The sequence below is a fragment of the Cibotium barometz genome, chromosome 47, assembly GCF_041138505.1.
Source record: "Cibotium barometz isolate CiBa-2024 chromosome 47, ASM4113850v1, whole genome shotgun sequence".
NCBI classification, from domain to species: Eukaryota; Viridiplantae; Streptophyta; class Polypodiopsida; order Cyatheales; family Cibotiaceae; genus Cibotium; species Cibotium barometz.
The window spans coordinates 24,759,088-24,780,815 of NC_141092.1; the positions used below are offsets into that span (position 1 = coordinate 24,759,088).

General features: G+C 42.9%; 1 protein-coding gene across 1 annotated transcript; it reads right to left on the minus strand.

Annotated features, from left to right (window-relative positions):
- Positions 1-5,124: 5,124 nt before the first annotated feature.
- Positions 5,125-20,019, minus strand: LOC147611539 (protein REDUCED CHLOROPLAST COVERAGE 2-like). Its single transcript, XM_086784647.1, has 23 exons — positions 19,448-20,019; positions 19,210-19,271; positions 19,022-19,114; positions 18,699-18,771; positions 17,550-18,110; positions 17,352-17,419; positions 17,043-17,174; positions 16,698-16,739; positions 16,084-16,584; positions 15,774-15,934; positions 15,160-15,685; positions 14,982-15,044; positions 14,772-14,873; positions 10,529-10,834; positions 10,318-10,410; positions 10,126-10,227; positions 9,935-10,039; positions 9,698-9,831; positions 9,403-9,586; positions 9,139-9,270; positions 8,822-8,934; positions 8,654-8,741; positions 5,125-8,540 (listed from the first exon to the last, which is right to left on the minus strand). Exons 1-23 carry the CDS (start codon positions 19,515-19,517, stop codon positions 5,928-5,930), a joined length of 6,324 nt encoding a protein of 2,107 aa, XP_086640773.1. The 5' UTR covers positions 19,518-20,019; the 3' UTR covers positions 5,125-5,927.
- Between the last annotated feature and the right edge of the window lie 1,709 nt (positions 20,020-21,728).

Below are 21,728 nucleotides of genomic sequence, written 5' to 3' on the forward strand. Positions count from 1 at the left end.
GGGATACTAGCCCTTAATTATTATTGATGATTTTGTAACAATTGATAAGAGTTGCTTGTCACCCCTGGGCATGTTATGAGGATGAATTTATGAAATATTTTATATATTCCCATGTGTAATTTATAGATTCTTAAAAGAATTCATGGAATATTTTATTCCTAGGTTTTTATGTTATGAATTATCCTCGGGTTTAGATTGGGATGCCTTTATAAATCTGGGCGATCATAGGTTACTTTATGTGTATGCAGGTGAATCCGTACATGCGTAGGAGTATTGGTTGCATTGTCTTATTGATATGAAGTTTTATATGGATGTTTATTTTTAATCAATTCTGTACATGCGTGGGTATATTGGTTGCATCGTCTTATTGATATGAAGTTTCATATGGATGTTTATTTTTAATCAATTAATTTATTAATTGATTGGCTTAGTTGATGCAAGTGCGATCATTGGACCGCATAGTGGAGGTGAGCTAGTGTTGGTTAGGAAATATCGTGAGATAACCAATTTTGAATGTCAACAAATAATATTTGATCTTGTGACAACAAGTGCCATTAATTTATTTGGACGCTATTCATATTTATTAGCAATGTGTATATGTTATTTGGGACATGTGAAAGTTCCCTTGTGCATATTTTATTTTTAAAGACATGCACTTTTATATGGTTCAAGGCTCACACCTATTTTAAAGAAGCCTAGCTTGCATGCTCAAGAAAGTCATTTTTGAAGCAAACCACTTTTGAAGAATACTATTCTTGAAGAAGTCGACATGTTTGTAAAGCATACTATTTTGGAGACCCAAAAAAATATCCATGAAATATATATTTACACCAAGAGGAAGCATGGGCTCACTCTTGTGTGCAGGCAAATTGGACCCAACATGTGTATTGAGTATTTTATTTGTTCTATTTATCTTGAATATTTTATCTATTGCAATCACTATTATGGGTTCATGTCAACATCCCACAACAAGGTGGCCTCTATGGCTCGAGGGATTTGGGGTTAGCGATAGAGGCAATGTGGACCAATGGGTCATGGGGCTGAAGAAGAGGTTACGGAAGATTCTAGTACTATTTTGAGGAAGGTCTACGTGATGGGTTGTTGGAATTAGGAATTATAGAGAGCATAAGGTGGAATGAAGTGGTGACTAAGCATGGTGATCATTGCTAATAAATATGATTATGACACTTAATGATACTAGCACAAGATAAAAAGACACATAAATGGCAAAAGTAAGAATGAGCCAAGAATCATAGGAGTGTATTCTCTATTAGTGGTTGAGCTTTTTATAAGCAACAAAAGTAAATAAAATAGAGCACCTATGAATATTCATCAGGATGTCCACCTTAGAACCTTTTTTATATTTAGTTTCACCACCTTAGTCTTTGACTTGTTTGGTTTTACCTAGAAATCTCTAGCTTTAGTTTCACCACCTTTAGCCTTTAACATGTTTGGATTCACCTAGAAATCTCTAGCTTTAGTTTCACCACCTTTAGCCTTTCAGATGTTTGGATTTACCTAGCAATCGTTGAGGCTTCACCAACTTACTCAAGGTGAGGCTTTATAAAAGAGTAGGGAATATTATGCAAGCGGTGTTGATTCAAGGAAGCCTTTTTAGAAGACCTATGCATAATTTTGATGAGGGTGGCCTCTTCTTTGAGGGCTAGTTCTCCATTATTACTTGCATTGCTTGTTGATGAAGATCTCTCCTTTTGGTGGAGAAATCCTTTTCTTCATACTTAAGATTTACTCTCTGAAAGCCCTTTCTTGATGCTTAGCCTTTACTCTCTGAAAGCCCTTTGCTGATGCTTAGCCTTTACTCTTTGAAATCCCTTTGTTGGAGTAGAAGACTTGATCTTCATTTGGCAAGTGTATAGAACATTTCCATTAAAACTATCCAAAATCATGGAATGGGATGCCATTTTTGATATGGGAAGTTCTTACTAAGTGAGATTAGCTTCACTGGAACTATCTAATTCCTATAAGTTTATAATCCCTTATAATAGAGCTTTAAAGCTTAATGATGATTAGTACAAATCTTTCCCTTAAAAGATAGGCATAAAACTAGTGTGTTTTGGAGCATAAGACTCATGCACTAAATAAGAGGGTTTTTGAAAAATGATGCAAATGAGCTGTTGAAACTAAAATTGTCAATCATGCACTTCTTAATGATGGTGGGCTGTAATTGATGAAACAAAGAGTTTTGTACACGTGTTCTCGTAAAAGAGGGATAGAAGAAGGTTATGGCTAATGGAGTTATAATTATGGCTTAATGATGATAACTACTTGGTTGTTTTGGATCAAGTGAGCGATTTCCTGCACTTGGACGTGATGACGAGGAGCTAGGGGATGGTAATAAAATCCTTTATAAATTGGCATGGCCATATAGCGAGTTTGCATTTTAAAAGCCATGTTCAATAAAATGTGCGTGTGGTTTCAAACTTTTTGAAGGATTGGGGTGTCTTTGCATTTTAGATAGTTGTAAAATAAGGGCCTTACGCAACTTAGGAAAAAAGATGTATTAAAACTTTGAATTAAGTTTTAAAAAAATCAAGAAGAGGTAGTGGGAAAAATGGTTGGAGAAGTTGCATGATTGAGTGATTAGGTTCCTCCTCCTCCTTTCTTTCATCTCTTGGGTTCTTGCAACAACCTCTCTCTCTTGTGCTTCCCTCTATCAATCATGGAAGAGGCAAAGAGTGAGAGTGATGATGACGACATCAATTTTGAGATTCCCTCTTGATGAGTGTGGGTGAGTGGGATTTCTTTGGTCTTGAGAGCATGTTCTTGGCAGATTTTGTGGCCATGGTAAAGTGTACTTGCCAACCTTTGTACCTAGATTTGGCAGTAAATTAGTACTGTGTGGCAGGGGCTATTCAGCCAATAGAGAATACACTCTTCTGGTTCTTGGCTCATTCTCACTTTTTTCATTTATGTGTGTTTACATCTTGTGCTAGTATTATATTAAGTGTTAAATCATATTCATTAGCAATGAAAACCATTCTTAATCACCATTTCTTTTCCACCTTAGGCTCTCTCAAAACCCTAATTCGAACATGGTATCAGACCCATCGCCTTGAAAGAATATAGATCAAATATTTTTTATAGTGAAAATCCTTAACATTTGTCGATGTAGACCAAAAACATGTGCCAAAAAATGCACAAATTCGGGAGTTATCATTCCTCCTCCACTTAGCTTGTGAATGTCCTTGTGAGCATTAAAACGGAATCAGCACCTTAAACAAACCACAAACACCTACACTTTACTTCTCTTTGCTCTGGACCACCTTAATCAATACTACCCGTGCAAAAACTCCAACATTTCTCACTTGAATTTCACACTTCACATACCTCAATTCTTTCTTCAACACTAACACCTCTAAAATGGTTTACCAATTTGACTTTGAAAAAGCAAGACAAACATCCCTCTGAATGTCCACAAGAAATACCCACAATCATTGACAAAGGAGCAATGAGAACCAGCATCATGGAAGCACCTTCGATAGATTGGTGTGTGTTTTCCATGATTTGGAAAGGCAAAGGAGTTATGGTGTGCAAAAAAAGGAATCCTAAAGTATGGTTCTTTGGGTGAGATGGATGTAAAGATCCTAGGTTTGGAAAGATCATAAACAATGGGTTTAATGCCAGCAAAGGTTTTAAAAATATTTAGAATTAGGTCTAAAAAAACCTTTTCATAAGGGCTCTTACCTTATGCTTAAGGTAGAGACATTACGCAAATGTGTAGAGGGCTCTACCAAATGCAAGAGAGCTCTATGCATTTTTATAAGGGCCCTCATTTTGTAAGAGCTCTTATCGTATGCATAAAGCTATCTATGCATGCATAGGGCTCTATATGAGCTCTCTACGCGTACATAGGACTGTCTATACATGTATAGGCTCTCTATGAGAGCTATGCATGCATAAGGCTCTTACCTTATACATAGGGCTCTCTATGAGCTCTATAAGCTCTATTCATGCATAGAGCTCATAATATTACCTTATGCATAGAGTTCTCTATGTATGGAGTGCTCTACCTTATGGATCTCTCTTATGCACATTTATTTTTATATAACTCAAAAAAGAACACTCTCTCACTCGTTGTGTTAAATGGGCATAATACAGCAAACGTTGTGGCTCACTTCCACCCTTTATCCCTAAAAGCTTTCAAATACTATCGACCATCAGGCTATCTTGTGATCTCTGGCAGTGGTTTTCTACCCTCTAACTTAGTACAACCTCTCGCAATTTTAACAATAAAACCCTTAATGATTCTTAAGCTGGTAAATTAACATCACACTTCCATCTGAATAATATAATACACTATGTTTTAATATCTGAAAACCTTGATACAGAGGGCAGTGCAAGCAGCTCCAGCTGTCGCTGAGGGACTCACTCAAACTGGGAAAGTCCCAGCTGACCGGCGCCACTAGTGTTGCCTTGCGTAGCCGCCAACCACCGACTCCGCCCATCAGTGGCGCCTTGCATGGCCGCCCACACGCTGATCATAAACAAATGTTCGCCGTCAAGCTGGACGACGTCAAAAACAACGCCCCTTTGATTGTGCTACTTACCAGACCTGTTGTTTCCAAAAATCTACATCAACGATCGCTTTACGCGGTGGGCGTTCATGATGGGCGGTTGACGCCATCAACCCCGGCCGTGGTCGCAAACTATTAGGCTTTCCTCTGTTGGCGGTGTGATCTATGCGTATACGAAAACTCTTTGCTCTTGGCACTCATATCAGACGCCACAGGTCATCTCCATATCTTTGCTAACGGGATTGATCGCCCTTCAACGACGAGTTGCTCCAAAACAGTAATGCGTAATGTAAGCCGCCAAATAAACGAAATCATTGATTAATTATGTTGTTTATGTTTTAGATTCAGCCAAGTAAATCACAGTTTAGCTCGCGTAAATATTATTATTTGATTACATTACCAATATGGATAAAATGAATTCATTAATGTTTATATTGATATAATTATGTCCTATTAAATATCATATCATATATAAATATATATGTATCTCTTTATTTATTTATCGATGAACATCTTATCTATTTATACATTTAAAATAATTTATAACATTTGTATCCCCATAGCCACGGCTGAGAGAGAGAGACAGAGAGAGCTCAACAATGTTAGATTGAATCAGCTAAAAGAAATTGTACATTGCCTCAATTTAAAAATTGCTTCTCTGCATACATTCTACACCTTAATTAACACCTGCATAGCTTTAACCAAGCTTCTTAACATAGAACTAAGAAGATGGAAGTGTTGTTACCCAAGTTGGGTTATGATATTTCTTCTAAGGATGCATGTATTTATTTTAGCAAGCTTCATGAAAGCTTTGCCGGTGCAATGTCTGAAATAATGCTACCACATTGTGATGAAGTTCCAACAGCAAAACTGGTGTTTGGTCATCCACAGCAAAACAGTTAAACTGCTTCGTCAGCCAACGCCCCTTCAAAGAAACGGAAGATTGCACAGGAGGGTGGTTTCCAATCCACCTGGGATATTGCCCAAACAATACAGATAGGGTTCCCACTTTCCTATCCAGCTGATTAGGAATTCAGCTAGGATTTCCATCTACAGAAAAGCTTCCATGTACAAGGTTTCTGAAGACGTGGACAAGGGTTTCAGCTACACAACCTTGGTTTCAGTAGGAATTTTCATGCTTTCTGCAGATGACATGTGAGGTTTCCGGAACAAGATTTCTGCACATTGAGCAAGGGTTTCAGCTAGGACTTCTGGCTACACCAGATTCGATCAAGGTTAGGTAAGCTTTTGCAGGATGGCAGAGGGAACAGAAGCTTTCAGCCAGGGTTTCTGCAGATTCCGCTATGCTTCCCATTGGAATCATCACCACTCTCCACTGTGCTGCTTCATCAGAAGCTCCTATCAAAATTCAGTTGGGGTTTATACCACATTTTATCGAACACTGACCACTTGTGATTGCCTGGCCGGTAAGCTTTCACTGCTCGGGGCACTCTCTCTTTTCTGACTTATGGCCCTGTACATGCATTTGTACAGTTGTGGGTTGCTGTTGGCACCTTTCTGGCGATAGTAAGTATGTACATTAATGTTACCCCTCATGTACCTGACTGGTTGATTTCGTGACCTCTGCCGGCGCTTGGTAACAAGAATGAAACCATCTCCATTTGCCTGACTCAGAGGAGCCTTGCGGATGATGTTGCTGTTCTCCCTGGTCCCATAGTCACTGTTTACATCTGAATTCTCACTGGATGCATGCCCATTTGGCATTTGATTGCATTCCTGATGTCCGTTTAACATTATATCTTTACCCATGACACACACTGGGGTCTTTGCTGAACCCATAGCATCCAGATTCAGCACACTTTCTTGATTTGAATTAGAGGTAGTCTTTTGTGCCTCACCAAATCCTGGCTCTGTATCACTTTCACTCACTACATCTCCCCACAATTTTGAGGAACTATCATTTGTACAATCCGAAGCTTCAGACTGTCTAGTGGGATTGCTGATGGGCTGTGAAGTTTCCAATGGGATGCCTTCACTTGTGTTTGTAACAACACCATTTCCTGGCTTGACAGATGACTCCAGGATTTTGACCCCATGACATTCTAAATTGCTAGGTCCTCCACAATTGTCCACAGCTAGGGCAGAGTCGGGAGACCCCTCTGGTGATTGTGAGATCATTGACTGCCATATTTTGCCTGGAATAAACTCAGCTGCATTTGGATTCATGGACTTACCTGGAATTGACACTAGGGCATTGGGGATCACCAAAGCAAGAGGGCCTTTAGGGTGGATTCCATTCCCAGCAGTCTTCTCGAAAGAATTCCTGTATTGATGCTTTGCTGGACGAGAATGTGGGACAGTGGCAGGAGGGTGCCGGGACTTAAAGCTTGATGACCCACCTGCAAGGCGTGGTGGCTTGCGGACTGGTAAGAGGGCCCTTGTGTTAGTATGAGCGTGTGGCACAGGTATTGGATGGGGACTTGCAGCATTTGAGTCTGGTGCTTTCCCATCCTTATTAGGGGTCACTGCCACAGTGCCTGACACCACACTCGATGTTTGTCCTGGATTATATGGCGGGGCTCTAGCTGAGAGTTTAGTGGACACGTTAGCATTGCCTGCTAGCTTTGCCTCTTCACAAGCTTCTTCATTAATCTGACTTTCATCTGCATCACATTCAAGATTTGGCGCCTGATCAATTGCCATTGGAGCAGCATCATGTGCCTCATTTCTTAGCAAATTAGCCTGATCAATTGCTGTTGGAGCAGCATCATCTGCCTCATTTGTTAACGAGTTGGCCTCTCCTTGAATGCCGGTAGGTTGTACCAACTGTGCATAAGTTACTAGAGCATTATCTTTGGCCTCATCTTCGAGTTTAGATTCACTCACATGGTCAGGGTTTGTATTTTTAACCTTTACATTTGAACCATGGTCTTCCTGGTGTGTGGTACAGACTGTTTCAGAGCCTGCATTTTCAGGCCCTTCACTTGTATTGCTATTTGTATCCTGATTACCATCTGCCTTTTCCTGTCTTTGCCGGATCTCTTCTGAAATCTTTCCCTGGTTTGTCACCTTGACCATGGAATCTTTATCAACTCCATCAGAAGGGGGCCTTGCAGTTACAGGCTTTACAACATTGCACTTGCCTGGTGGAGCTAAAGCGACGTCCTTATATGAAGGAGCTGCTTTAGAAAGGGGTTGTAAAACAATAGAACACGATTGTGCTGCTGCTGGTGAGCCATCTTTGACAGTGTTGAAAGGCTTTACTGGAGCTGAAAACTCTGCTGCATTTTCATCGGCTTCAGAAACTGATGCAGAAAGGCTGTCCGTGGCTGTTATCAAAGATAAGGATGTTGCTGAATGATTGGTATTTGTATTCTTAGTGGAGGTTAATGGGGAAGCCGGCCTAGTATTGACAGGAGAAGCCTTTACTAGCTTTCTGGCCACAATGCTATTAGAATCAGCAGGAACTCTAGGAGACATGAATGAGTTACTGGCTTGATAGGCCGTGCTCTTCCGCTTCGTAGATCGAGTGCCAAGTACATTAGAAGTGTTCTGTCTAAATCGGGCACTCTCTTGAGTAAACCTTGGTCCATTATTGACAGCATTGGTAGTCAGCTTAGCAAGGGCAGGTCTGCGGTGTCCATATCTTCTGGCAAATCCAGCTGAATTTCTTCCTCTTGGCACTGCTTCTTGCCAGCCTTCGTCTGCATCAGCAGCATTTTCTGTGTTATGTGAATCTGTTTGGACCTCTAGTTCTGTTACCTGGTCAACAACGATTGTATCACCATCAACCACTGCAGTCACTGCCTCTATTGTGATGGGACCCACCTTTGGGTCATTGTCTGAGGAACACTTCTCTTCCTCAGACCCCAAGCCCTCAACTTGATCTTTGTTCAGTTCACTTAGATCATTTGGAGAACTTGCCTTACTAATCTGGCTTCCCTTTCCCTCTGATTCCAAGTCTAACACTTGATCTTTGTTCATATCACTGGAATCACTTGGAGAAGGGCACTCCCAAGTACTTTGACTTCCTTTCCCCTTGGACTACATCAAGGGCAGATACAAGACTGTTAGCTACAGTTATAAACAGTGACTAGGGAAAGCGTTAGAAACCAAAGGCAATGCATAAAAAGGAAGAGCGAAAGAAAAGAGCATACCTTCGTTCGACGGGTCTTCTTCTTTACTTCTAGTTCTTTCCCTTTCTCTTCCACATTAGTGTTGATAAAATCCAGCAGGTCTGAGACACTACATGAATCCAGGTAAACCAGTTATTACTGAGATTTTGCGGCGGACACATCGTTAGCGAAATAGGGCTAAAGCAGTACCTAAGGTGCCCTTTACTGGCAATAGAAGCATCCGGCTTTGGAGTACCATTACGGGCAGCTTCTTGTTGCTCTAGTGCCTTTGATTCAAAGTACTCCAGCCATGCAGCCGCATCCTGTGTTATAAAGGAGTTCATTACTCATACCTCATGGAAGGGTTTCTCTCATGATGTCTTGGGTTCAAGTAAAATGCTATCAAATCTTGTCACATGAATTGCCATGTAACAACAGACTATATCTACCATAAATTGCAGACTGCATTAAAGTAGTTCTAGTTCTGCTCAATAGTCACTTCTAATTCTTCTCAGTAGTCAATGTACCTGAGTGCGGAGATCATCAGAACCAAGCTTTGCTTGCAAAATCTGGAGAGTGGTTTGCTCGTGTTGAACGCTCAATGAATATGCTTCCATTAGAGATAATGCAATAGCTATGGCATGGTAGCTTGCAGCAGTCTGCCATGTGAGTTGAAGCTTTTTAGGACAATTATCCATAAATCCAGAAAAGAAAATGTGCCAAAACCCCTTGAGCTAGAGCAAGAAATATGGGAGAGCAGGTACTTCCATCAACTATTTCCAACCTCATACCTGTATATGATCTGCTCCGAGCAATCTCTGGTTGCATTTCAAAGCTTCATGTAAGTACCGGAGAGCAAGATGAACATTACCAAGGCCTTCCTCCATCATAGCAACATTTATGTATGTTGCCGCTGTGTTAGGGTGAGAGGGACCACAAGTCAAATGTAATAGGTAGAGTGCACGATTGACATACCTGTAAGGAGCAAATTTTGGACATTATGAAAAGGTACATAGGAAATCACCCTATTCTGCTTCTACAAGATTTACACTGTAGCACATAAAACCACACACAAACCACACATACTTCAAAGCTAGCTCGGTGTGTTGAAGTCTGTAGTAGAAAACGGCGAGATCCCCATAGCTTTTCATGGTATCTGGGTGATCTAATCCAAGTTCCCGTTCATTGATGTCCAAAGCCTTCTGTTGATAAACTGTAGCCTGTGGTATAACAATTGCAGGGAGAATCAAATGTCAAGTTCGCCTTATTTAAAAGCCACAAAAAAGAAACAGATAGATGAAAAAAAATTAATTATGAAATAACCTGGTTGAAATCTCCAGTGTGATACAGAACAACAGCTAGAAGACTGTAAGCACCCGCAGTCATGCGGTGATAAGGCCCACAGACGGCAACAAGCTTTGCAAGGGCCTGCCAGGCAGTAAACATATTGGCATTCTATGCTTAAAAAGAGCTACCAATCTTGAGATCTACGTGCCTAACACATCAATTCTTACCTTGGTACCATAAGTGACTGCATCATCCAGTTTCCCCTTATCAAGTGCTGTCTTTGAGGATTCAAGAAGTGTGCGTCCATCAGCTGAAGAGCATGCCACTTGCTGAAAAAAGGGAAAGTTTGCAATGGGTAAATTGTGGCCTGTTTAACATGACTATCATGTAAATCAAAGGTTCTTAGGGCTTTTCATCACCTTGTACACAGGTACCATGCTGATTACATCGATTTTCCTGAATGGATTGGGGCTCTCCATATCATAGTCATAAGGGGCCAGCTCTATGCCTACCTGCTCATGTTTCAGCAAGTCAAGAAGAGATAATTTTCATTCAGTAGCTAGGGAGGATTTCATTTGACACCCTCCGATGCTTTAGTTAGCAGTGATAAGGCTTCACTAGTACACCAACCTTGTGGCATAAACCTCGAAGAACTGCAAACTTTCGGAGCTCGGGTCGCTCACGGTTCTCAAACTTCCATCCAAACCTTTTTTCCACAAAAACCTGAAGCCACCTCCAAACGCTATTTGGGGCATCGGCATCTGCTGCTGGATATGTACCAAGCATGACATTTAGTGCAGCAGCAATGGCAGCTGCTAAGCCTGTGGTGTTTGGGACAGCTGCAACCACAGCACGCAGCAGATGCTTGTAGGCGCGTATAACCATCTCATGAATGCATAGTGATTGTACATGAGGAAGCTTCTCAGCAAGTTTCACCTGATTCAGCAAGCAAACGCTGTCATGGTATGTTCTTTTTTGCTCATTTACAATTACACTTTTTTGATACCCATTTACACACAGAATTGCTTTAAAGAACAGTAAAAATCCATTTTAAAGCATCCTGGAAGCAACATGAAATGCAGGAAAGAGACTGAGACCTGTGGTACAGTTTGATTAAAAAATGCAATGCTGATGGCAGCCAGCTAAAATGTAAGAGACCAGCCATGAATATAGCTCCGGGTTTCAATGGCTTTCACACCCTCTTGAGCCCAAATTTGCTGAGCACAAGTCTGTGGTTTTGGAATGAGCACACCTAGGGATAGGTAGATGAAAATGGACTATGAAGCACATGGTTGGGCTAATCTAAGAAGGGGTCCTAATGAAACCGGCCTTCAGAAATTTGACAGGCGGTGAAACAAACACTCGCACACAAAACACTTCAACACCTTTGAGGACCTGGAAAAGGAAAACAAACAGAGGGAGCTAGAGTGCTCCTGCAAACAATACACAGACACCGATTGGCCCCAAAACGCAGTGGCGCCCTTGCGGTATTTCTTTACTTGATCAAATTTGAGTACAAAGTACAACTTGTAGAATCCTCCACCAATAGGTCTTCCAAATGAGTGCTTAGCAATCCTTACCCCATGTATTCTTCATCAAGAGCCATTCGCAAAGCCTTAACCCTTGATCTTTGTCTTCAAAAACCTTCAAGCTAAGTGCTCGAGGACCTCGCACACACTCAAGGCTCAAGATTCGCTAGCCGGCACCTCTCATGGCGCCCTTGCTCTCTTGCAAGTCTACCTTGGATGTGTCCCAAGATCCAAGTTTTCAACTCAATCTGGCTTTCCAAAGGCACTTTTCATAGCACCCTTGCTCTCTCTCTCTCTCTTGATTAGGAGGTGAAACCAGCCTACATACTGTCGTACAACAAGCCACAGCAGCAGAAGCTCTACAACAACAGCACGTGGCGCGGCCGTACGACCACAGGCACACAACAGCCCACCAACGCGGCCATAGAACAGTAGGCAGCAACACGCCCACGTGTGCGTGCACCTATAGGCGCGCACACACATGCAACCGCTCGCCCACACATGCGTGGGAGGAAGCCATGGCCAAGGTGTCCTCAAGAGCATATAGCCAAGAAGACCTTTGAAGCCCTATGCAACCTCTGTTATGGAAACCCTTCCATGAAGGTGATGACGACGATGCCGGCCTGAATAGAGGAGTCAGTCGCCAACCCCTACAGCCGCAGGCGCCACCTACAGCCCTGTTTACATCTGCGCAGCCTTTCACTTAAGGAAGAGCGAGAGAAAACAGTCTCTCGATTGTGCGCCTGGGTGCGATTCCTGCAGCCACAGCCCGCCTACAGCTCTTCTTGCCAAAAGACCATGCCCTGTAGTTGTGGGTGTCGCCTGTGCTTTCTCCCAAAGGTTATAAAACCTTTATACATTAATTCTTTTTGTCCCCTTCACACTTGGGGCTGTCCACACATGGGTTTCCTTCTCAATTCCAAACGGATGCCATTCACACTATCCACCATGTCCCCGTGCCCACCTGCATACTGTCCAAAGAAAAACACAGGGTCGTAACATACCCCCCTCTTGAAAAATAGCAAGCGTCCTCGATTGCACTCAATGGCACAGTAAGGCATCCTATGAGCAAAGACTCCCCATATGACAAAAGCAATGGCCCTCAAATGCATATGGGTGATGAAACAATCATCCTGCACAATAAGGTCACACCGTCCTTCAAAACCTAGAGCAAAAGTCTAAAACCAAGTGGAAACACAACCTGTGTTAGCCAAAAACAAAACCATGCATCATTCTACATATGGCACACATATGCATGACACAAATATGCATTCGCAAACAATATGCTCCTCAAAATGCTCTACCTACTCTAAAGTAACAGTCTAAGGGTTGCTCGCAAGCCTTACGCCCATGGGCATCCCGCAGGACCCACGACTATAGGTACAACATGAGCATATGAAGGCATTCCATGCATCCAAACAATACATCCACTAAGTACTTCCCACATATGTCTCATGGCTATCCCGCAGGAGTCACACCCAGTGGTGCATCCATGAATATAATAAAGTACTTGATATACAATAATGCGTCAAAAAGTGTCTACATACATGCACAAATAGAGTTCGATCCATATATCCATGAACCAAACCAACTCTAGGATGCTCGCAAGACTTATGCCCTTCACAGAGTCTCGAAGTGTTAGCTCAGGTTGCTGCAGACTTTGAGCTCAACCAAACCATGCCATTCCAAAGAAGATCAATTCCACAAATAGCATCATCTCAATATCCAATTGACCAACACCCTGGTCAAGAACAGCCAGAACCATATGACAAAGATCAATGTCCCAATCTTCCTCAATCATACCTTAGTTCCAAAGGCAAAAACCATCCATAGTTGCAGTTATAGTTCATGGTGCGGCCGACTGTGAACCATACCCAACTTTACTATCTCATGTGACTAGTACACAATATCATAGAAGTCCCATAAGCAGATGTATGTCAGCCTCCAATACCTTCGGGTGAATACAAAGATGTCACCAAGCGACTCCTAGATAACAACTGAGCCTGTTTATAACAAGGGAGCGGTGGTGCTACCCCCCTCTTGAGCATCAAGCAATGCTCCAGACCCATGCTCTGCTAAACCTGAATGAGCCGTAACAAGAGTCGGCTCCAACTCAAAGGCATCAAGATAAAGTTACAATACCTAAGGTGAATCTGCTAAGTCATCCTCCTCTATCCTCCTCGCATCCATCGATGAATAGTTCTTGAACTTCACAGGATAGCGATGGGAAACTTTACCTTGTACCTTTCTTTCCTTGTGTGCCAGTATCTACTCGGGAATAAGAACCTCATCAAGTTCCTCCACTTCCGTCTGAGCCTCATCTGATACATCCTCAGGCACGCAAAACCTACTTGCACTCCACCCAAGTGGTAAGCACAAGTCCCTAATGAAGCATAGTAGATCACGCTAAACATAGAAAGAAGCTGCCTTCCGAACCCATGAAGCCTCCGTGAAGATACCACCAGTGACAAAGTGTCGAAAGCCATAGCCTTCAACCCATCTTTTGCACCATAACACTTCAACTGCTTACAATCCATCAATGTCTTCCATGTCCTGCTCCACATCCAACACTGGGGCCAAAACTGCAGCATGCTCCTAAACTCTAGTTTTCTTCCATCTTTTTCTGGCTGCCCCTTCTGGACTAGCTTCCAAATATGTCCATGGGCAATCATGCACATGACATGGGATAATTACAAGATGCATGTTGAATGTCCTAGGCAACCCCTGTCTACGTCTCAATCTCTAGGCGTGTCTTGGTTGCATACGAACCCATGCCTATGAAACTCCCTAGACAAGGTCAAGCACAAGCTTGCAACACTTTAACTATTAATACCAATAAACAAGATGATGACTGACGGAACACAATGAAGATGATGAGGCTTGCACTGGAGCCACCCCCCTGTCAATAATATTGGCCTGCACTGGGGCCAGAATGGGCGACCCCCTTCTCGATAATATTGTGTTATTAAGGAGTATTCGATTGTACAAGCTTCAAATGCATCTATTGCCAGATTTCCTTCACAAGAAAATAATAAAAGCAGATACCAAACAGGGTGTATGTGTCAATGCATAAACACTATGCCCATATTCTTTGGGGGAGAGAGAGAGAGAGAGAGAGAGAGAGAGAGAGAGAGAGAAATGTCTTCAAATAATCTATGAGACCAAACAATAGCACAATATCTCTATGAGAGATATTGAGTCATGGGAAAAGAAACTTCCTATCTCTTGTGAAAAATGGTGTCATGAAACTAGCTGCCTATAGAGAGAGATGGAGTACAAAAAAAGGTCACTAGTTTACACAACAAATGTACAAGCACAAGGTTGCACAATAACACGACACTTACCACTCTTCCCAAAGAGCGCATTCTCAAACCACGAGTATGCATAAAATCAGTTAGCGTACGTCCATCAACTGGGGACAGCTCTAACGATCCAAAATCAGCAACCTGCAAGAAAACCGATGTTATACATCACTTTACAAATGTTTGTTTGTAGCTCTCATTAAAGGTCCAGGAACAGTCATGAGAAGGAATTCCTTGTCAAAAGAATATTACCAGCTTAGGCAATGCAACCTCCTCAGAATACTTATGGACGCCATCGATCAAGTCGCTCAAAGGCTGTGAAAAGAGGTGAGACTCATCATTAAAGATGCAAAGACATATATCATCGGAAAAGGTCCCTGATTGGATAAGCAAATGTGTATTACATGTTAAACAAATCAAGCTCACCAACCTTGGAGTGAAGGCCTGTCTCTGTGTCTTTCAGATGATTATAAGCAGGCTCAGAAAGCAGGCCCTGGAGCTCAACATCATCAGTAAGTTCATTCGTGCTCGTTTGAGCATTGTCTTCATTCTCAAGGCTTAATGGTGCTGCCTCTAAGTGAGAGTATGATACAGCAGCTGGAACCTGTTGACTCTCTTCAGCACAGTTCTGCTCACTATGCTTACCATCTTTGGTGGCACCTGTGTTCTTCACTCCTACCTCAGCAGCACTGCCTTTGCTGGCCTCTGCAGATTTCTTCTCTGCCTTTTCTGCAGCTGCCTGGGTTTGCAGATGCTGCACCCAGCAGGCACCAAGCTCCCATCGCAAAAGCATATCATTCCCTTGGTCCTCTTTCTCTAAGTCTGAGAGACTCTCTTCCAAGATTTTATCGACCAGTGACCTTGCAGGTTGACTCTCCTCCAGTTCCACAGCCGGTCGGGAGCTGAGTCCATGGCCTGTTAACCCAGGCAGACCTGAATGCAGGAGGGTCCGCAGGCTGCAGGTAAAGAAAAGCAAACTACTTACATAAACTGGAGCATCATACATTCTCTTCCAAGCAGACTCGGTGTTACAAGGATGTTTACCAGTTAATGTTTAAAGAATTGGCACCTCCTTCGGGTTGATCATCAATGATGATATCATCGAGTGGAGGTCCTGTATCAGTAGATTGATCATCTCCTGATGCCTTTACCACCACAGTAAACCCTTGATGCCGTACAATGATAATCCCCAGGGTGGCCGTATCCTAAGAGAATTAAAAAGTAACCCAAACCAGCATCACAAAAGGTGAGTTTGTCACTTGAAATTGGTATGCACGGGCATGTATATTTAAAATTTCAGACATAAAACTATTCAGAACTGTTATCCATGAAGCAACTAAAGCAGCATGCATACATGAACTGTAGTGTTCTCATCTGCAGTTATCCCCTTGAGCAGATTCCTTTCAGCCAAATCCTTTGAGGACGATACTCCACTCCCATCAATCTTGGCAGGAAGCTTCCTGCTTGCATTGGGCATGTCTCGAGTTACGGTGATTCTCAAGTTGCCCTGATTCTCTTCATGACTTTGCAAAGCTGATGAAAGAGAAGGCCCCACTCTTTGCAGAACAGATATAGCTTTGACAACTGCCACATCAACAAACAAGCTGTGCAGAAGAAAAGCCTTCCTGTCACGTACTTGCCGCTCTTCAACCGTCTTACAGGGCATAGCAGCAAGCACTGCAAATTCCTTTGACCAGGGTCTTGCATCATTCTTTCCATCCCTTCCCTGGCCACCCCCGTTACCACCCCAGTTTTCATCCTCCACAGGCAAAAGTGGAAAGACAGATGGAGAATCTGTAACTAGGGGTGGCGCCACCCATGTGTTGGCGCGGAAACCGAAGGGAAGATTACCAAACTGTTGCACGTTATGAGACACCAGAATGAGCACATATAATGTACACCCATTGTACAAAACTGTTAGAAATCCAGAATTATGCAACAAAAGGATATTTTCAGAGGTAAGCCTACCTTGTTTCTCTCTGTAAAAGCTTTCATGAGCTCCACATATGCCTACAAGAGCAGTGGCATTCAACTCAGCAAAGATGCATTGAAAGATGGCACATCTATATCAGAGAATCCATCAACATGCAAATGCAAACACTATTGCTTGATTATATATACAATATGGAAAGTGTATTTACAACTTCTGCTGGATACACCTAAATGCCGCCCATGGCAGAGGCAAGATCGTCTATCTAAGCCTTAGATGCAGTCATGATGCCCCCTTGCTCTCACCCCCTCCCAACCCCCCCATGCGTGCCGCTTTGTGTGTAACCACAAATGAACTATCTTAGGGTGAAAAAGGAAACAAACAATGGCAAATGCTTTGCTCAATCTCTGGAGTAGATTAACCAAATTGTAGCATTGAATCAGCTGCTTCCCGGCATTATAGAATCCCTTCTTGCAAGCTGTGACTGTCAGCACCTTCCCATTGCAGAGCTTCACCTGTCACATAGCCATTACATGTAAAAACAGTGGCAAACGAGTATTTGCGAATCAGCTTAATCAAGCAATCCTGTGAATGTTCAGTACAGAAGCATATCTTCCCACATCTCATAAGGAAGATTATTAATGAGGTCCAGTGAAAGGAAGCACCAGGCAGATAATGGAAAGGGGGCTTACATCGATTGCAAAAAAGTCATCATCAGCCTTCTTTTCTTCCGCATGGTGCTTGATTGACCTCCTTATGACTATGAGCAAAACAGCAATAATCGCCAGACAGTTAAAACTCTTGGTAGATCAATTTCAACTCCATAACATGTACTCTAAAGGATCCTAGATCAAGCTATTTGTTAGGTCAAAAATTTAAATTTCACTCACATAAAATTGGGGCGGTCAGGTGAGAAAGTGAGAAAAAGTCATAAAAGAGGCCAAGCCTCGAGGGTGGACACATCCCTGTCATGTCTCCTCTCTCTGTGGCTTCTTTGGCAGCTGCCATTGCAGCAGCAGCTTCAGGCTTCCCTGCTAAAGAGGGTTTCTTGTGGTTAGATTTTCCTGACTGGATTGCTTTCCTGTCATTATCAGGGGCTACTGAGGATGCATTCCTAAGGCTGTTTTCTGCGTCCAATTCAACAACTCCTGTGGTTTCAGCAAGGCAGTTGGTGTCAACACTGTCAGCACTTTCATCCACCTTTTCACTTATTTCACCATTAACCTCTCCACTGTGCGCATTTGCATTCTCTGCAGTGGTGTCACTTGCTTGCACATGGGAACAGTCTTTGGTATGGATATCACTTGCATGAACATGAGGACAGTCCTTAATGGTCCCTGGAACAGGAGAAGCTTCCGCCTTTTTTCCAGAAGGCCCAAAAGAAGTTGTGCATGCCACGATATCCAACAATCTCCTTATGTGGGTAATTGACTGTTCCTCTGTGTACTCATCTGCGTGAACAGTATCAACATGACAGTAAGTAAAAGGTTAACCATAGCCCAAGGATCAATTCAGTTTGCTAAGTAGTCAGTGCAGGCAATCCAAAACTATCACAAGTTGCAGATAGCCTTTTGTAAAAACTGTCCTGCAAATTGGAATATCTAATTATGTGATTGAATTACAATAAAGAGATAAATTGTAAGACCCAAAATGAGCCCTAAAATTCTAATAAAATATCAAATTTAAATGATATAATGAGCACCTCCGTCTGTCTAACCCAACTACCCCCCTCCTGCCATCACTGAATGCACCACACCAGTAATTCCAAAAATTGTAAAAACGGAAAAATATGAGCTTTGAGGTGAAACTAAATGACAGACAATTAATTAAAGTTAATTAGCTAGCTTTGACTAATCAAAACAACCCACTCCCCACTATATCCTGCATAAAAGCACGAGCAACAATCATAGGATCGATGAAAAACTTATGATTTAAGTTAAGAGTTGGGCAATAGCACTACAGAGAGGATAGAAAAACTGTTCTTATTGCAAAGAGTTATTTACAGTTCTAGAATCACAAAGCTTGGCATGAAGACTCACCTTCAACTATCCTAAGCACACATGGCTTCAACGCTGTGATCTCAAGGGAGTTGCGAAGGTTATCACCCCGCACCTGTCAAGATGCACAATACATGGTGTACCATCAATCAGGAAGTGACAAACGAGTACTCTTTGGGCTATGCACATAGAAACACCATGACAGCCATCAATGGAACACAAGCCACATACATGAATGCAAGCGCACATAAGCTGAAATTAGGCACAATGGAAAAATAACTAAGCAGCTTTTACTCGGACCAGACTAGTGCCTCTGCAACCTTAGACCAGACAAGCAGAACCTTAAGTACAGACTGGAGATTTACCTCATGAGAAAGAGAGAAGTTGGTCAGATGGCAAGTCTCTACATGGACACAAAGAAGCCTTCTGACATCCAAAATCCGGTCGGTGGAAATTCCCTGCGAGTGTTAGCCAAGGCAAACCAGCAGATGAGCATCCCATCATCAAAGTTTATGATAACCATGCACAATTATATAAGCTTTACACATCTCACCTTCAAAATAATTTGGTTTCCACCTGGAGTAATAACAGTAATGTCCAAGACAACAGGAAGAACTGCCATAACCAGAGGACCCAAAACCCATATTACTGTCTGAATTAGCTGAAAACAATTGCTAAGGAGACAATTATACTAAGCTGCTTGTTTTTCAGGAGAAGAAAAAGCAATTATATAAAGCTTGGCAACTCAAAAAACTAAGCTGCTTTGTTAAAGAGAGAGCTAGGATGTGTACTTTTTTCTTCTTTCTTTTTCTTCTCGCCTTTGGGTTTGTGGGTTTTAGCTTTGCTAGCACGAGGTGCCATGGTGGGTTCAAAACTGACAGCTTCAGAATCCAGGTGCTAGTGATTTAGCCCATGCTCATTCTCTTATCTCAAACCTTCTGTTGCTGAGTGAATCCAAATGGGTGTTTTATATCCTGTAATGATGTTGGACTATTGGAAAACTGTCCCTCTCCTGTGTTTAATCCTAAGCAATTGCTTTATAGCCTATACCTGTCACCCCTAAGCTTCATATCTTGTAGATACAGCTTAAAAACAGCTCTCATATGTTCAGCTTGTGGAAAATCTTATCCAAGAAAAATATGGTCCTCTTGTAGCTGCACACTACTGTGTACACAAATGACAGTTAACCTTGTAAGTACAAAGAACATACAAAATCACCTTGCTTTGTAGTTCAATCATGGGCTGAGCTAAATCGAAAAAATTGCTATGAACAACGATAGTTGAAGGCAATTGGAGCAGGAAGTGGGAGAACAAAATTGGGCTAGCTAGAGAAGGGGGGCGTGTGATCAACAGATAGAGGGGTGGATGGGGACGAGGTATGGGGGATCTGTTTAGATGGAAGAGGATAGAGCAGAGGTTCAAAGTGGTAAGTCAAATGAATACGAGCGAGATGAATGATTAGACTGTGTCAGGATGAGGGAGGAAGGGTTTTTCTAGAGAGGGGGGTGTGTGTGTGTGTGGATGAAGCGGTGGGCAAGTACTTGAACGTCTATCCATCTAGGAGGAGGAAAAACTGGGAAATTTCAAATTTGCAATTCTAGGACGAGAAATAAAGCAGTAAGTCTCCACGTAGAGAGGTAAATGAAGGCTTTAGAGAGAGAGTAGAGAGAGAAGGGGGGGTGGGGGACTGGTGTTCACAGAGTTCTGCTCCACACTCTACCCATCCAGCACCTCGATAATAATTAAGTGGCTGCAATAAAGCTAACATTGCCCCCCCGGAGTAAATTTTGTTTATTTTGTGGCAATTTTTTTCTTCCCGAATATATATTGCAAATTGCAATCATCGTTTTCTGCAGACTCCGTATATAGCCTGTGTAGGTGAGGCTCATGGGCGCAACAGCAGCTTTTGGCAACATGTTGTGCCTGTCATAAACCTCGCCAAAACCTCGCAGAAGAAAATGAGTAATTGTTTATGAGCAACCTCTCTCTCTCTCTCTCTCTCTCTCTCTCTCCCCTCGAAGTTTTTATCAAATTTCTGGTGCCATGTGATCAACAGCTATATGCTGCATGCAGTTAAAAGCACCTCTTTCTCTCTGTGAATAATTAATGAGTCGTGACCATCTATCTAAAGGCTCTTCACCATCGCGGAGTTAAAGAGAATACTCTTTAGAGAGAGTATTGGCGGTGTTTTACCATGTAATCTGCATTCCAATGCAGCTACCTGTCTCTCTCTCTCTCTCTCGTGAAAGCCAAATAGTTATTTCCGGACTTCCCTTTCCCAGGTAGACTGGAATTTGGCGTTCTGCAGCACAGAACGCGACACCATTGCCGTGATGATTCCCTTGCCCCCGTGATGATTGATCCTTTTGTTTTGGCCTGATTAGGTCAGCACGGTAAAAAAACGAGACACCGACTGGATAGCCGGCAAGTAGGGCGCCCAAATGGGAATCGACTTGGACGGCGCCTAGCTCGGGAGTAGCCCGCCGGGGCCCGTCCCCGTCGCCCCCCAAGACGGCAACTTTTGGGACGCCGACAACCAGTCCGAAAGACGCCCAGCAACTGAATCGACAACAATGGTGCTGACGCCCAACTAAAGCGAATTGATGGGCGATGTACCAGATTGTTGATAGGCGGGACGGCTACGGAATTGGAGTGGATGAGCGATGACGGATCTGCTGGGCTCCGACCTGCAGACCGACGGACTTGATTGACTGTTGGGCCATTACGGGTTGGGTGAGTGCCACAATCTATTGTCTTGGGCGCCGCGCATGGATGGGCGATGACGTATCTGCTGGCTTGCGACATGCAGACCGACGGACTACTGACTGTTGTGCCACAATCCGTTTTCCTGGGCGCCGCCCAAGCCTCAGCGGAGGCTGTCGGCGGAATATTCCGGAGAGTGGACGGGATATACTGAAGTCATTCTGCCAGGTGTTTTTTTTCTACGTTTAAACCAGTTACATTGCCGCGTACGTGGTGCGCTTTTTCGTGACGCCACGTGGCACATCCTGTCGCCACATGCTGCTCACCATATCCTCTTCCCAGCCTTCAACAACCACCCCTCAAGGTTTT

Coding starts and splice junctions, on each gene's coding strand:
- LOC147611539 (XM_086784647.1), bottom strand. CDS start 19,517: ATGGCACCTCGTGCTAGCAAAGCTAAAACCCACAAACCCAAAGGCGAG. Junction 16,740..17,042: donor TGAGCAAAGCATTTGCCATT/GTTTGTTTCCTT, acceptor CTGCTCTTGTAG/GCATATGTGGAGCTCATGAA. Junction 14,874..14,981: donor AGGTTGCATTGCCTAAGCTG/GTAATATTCTTT, acceptor GTTTTCTTGCAG/GTTGCTGATTTTGGATCGTT.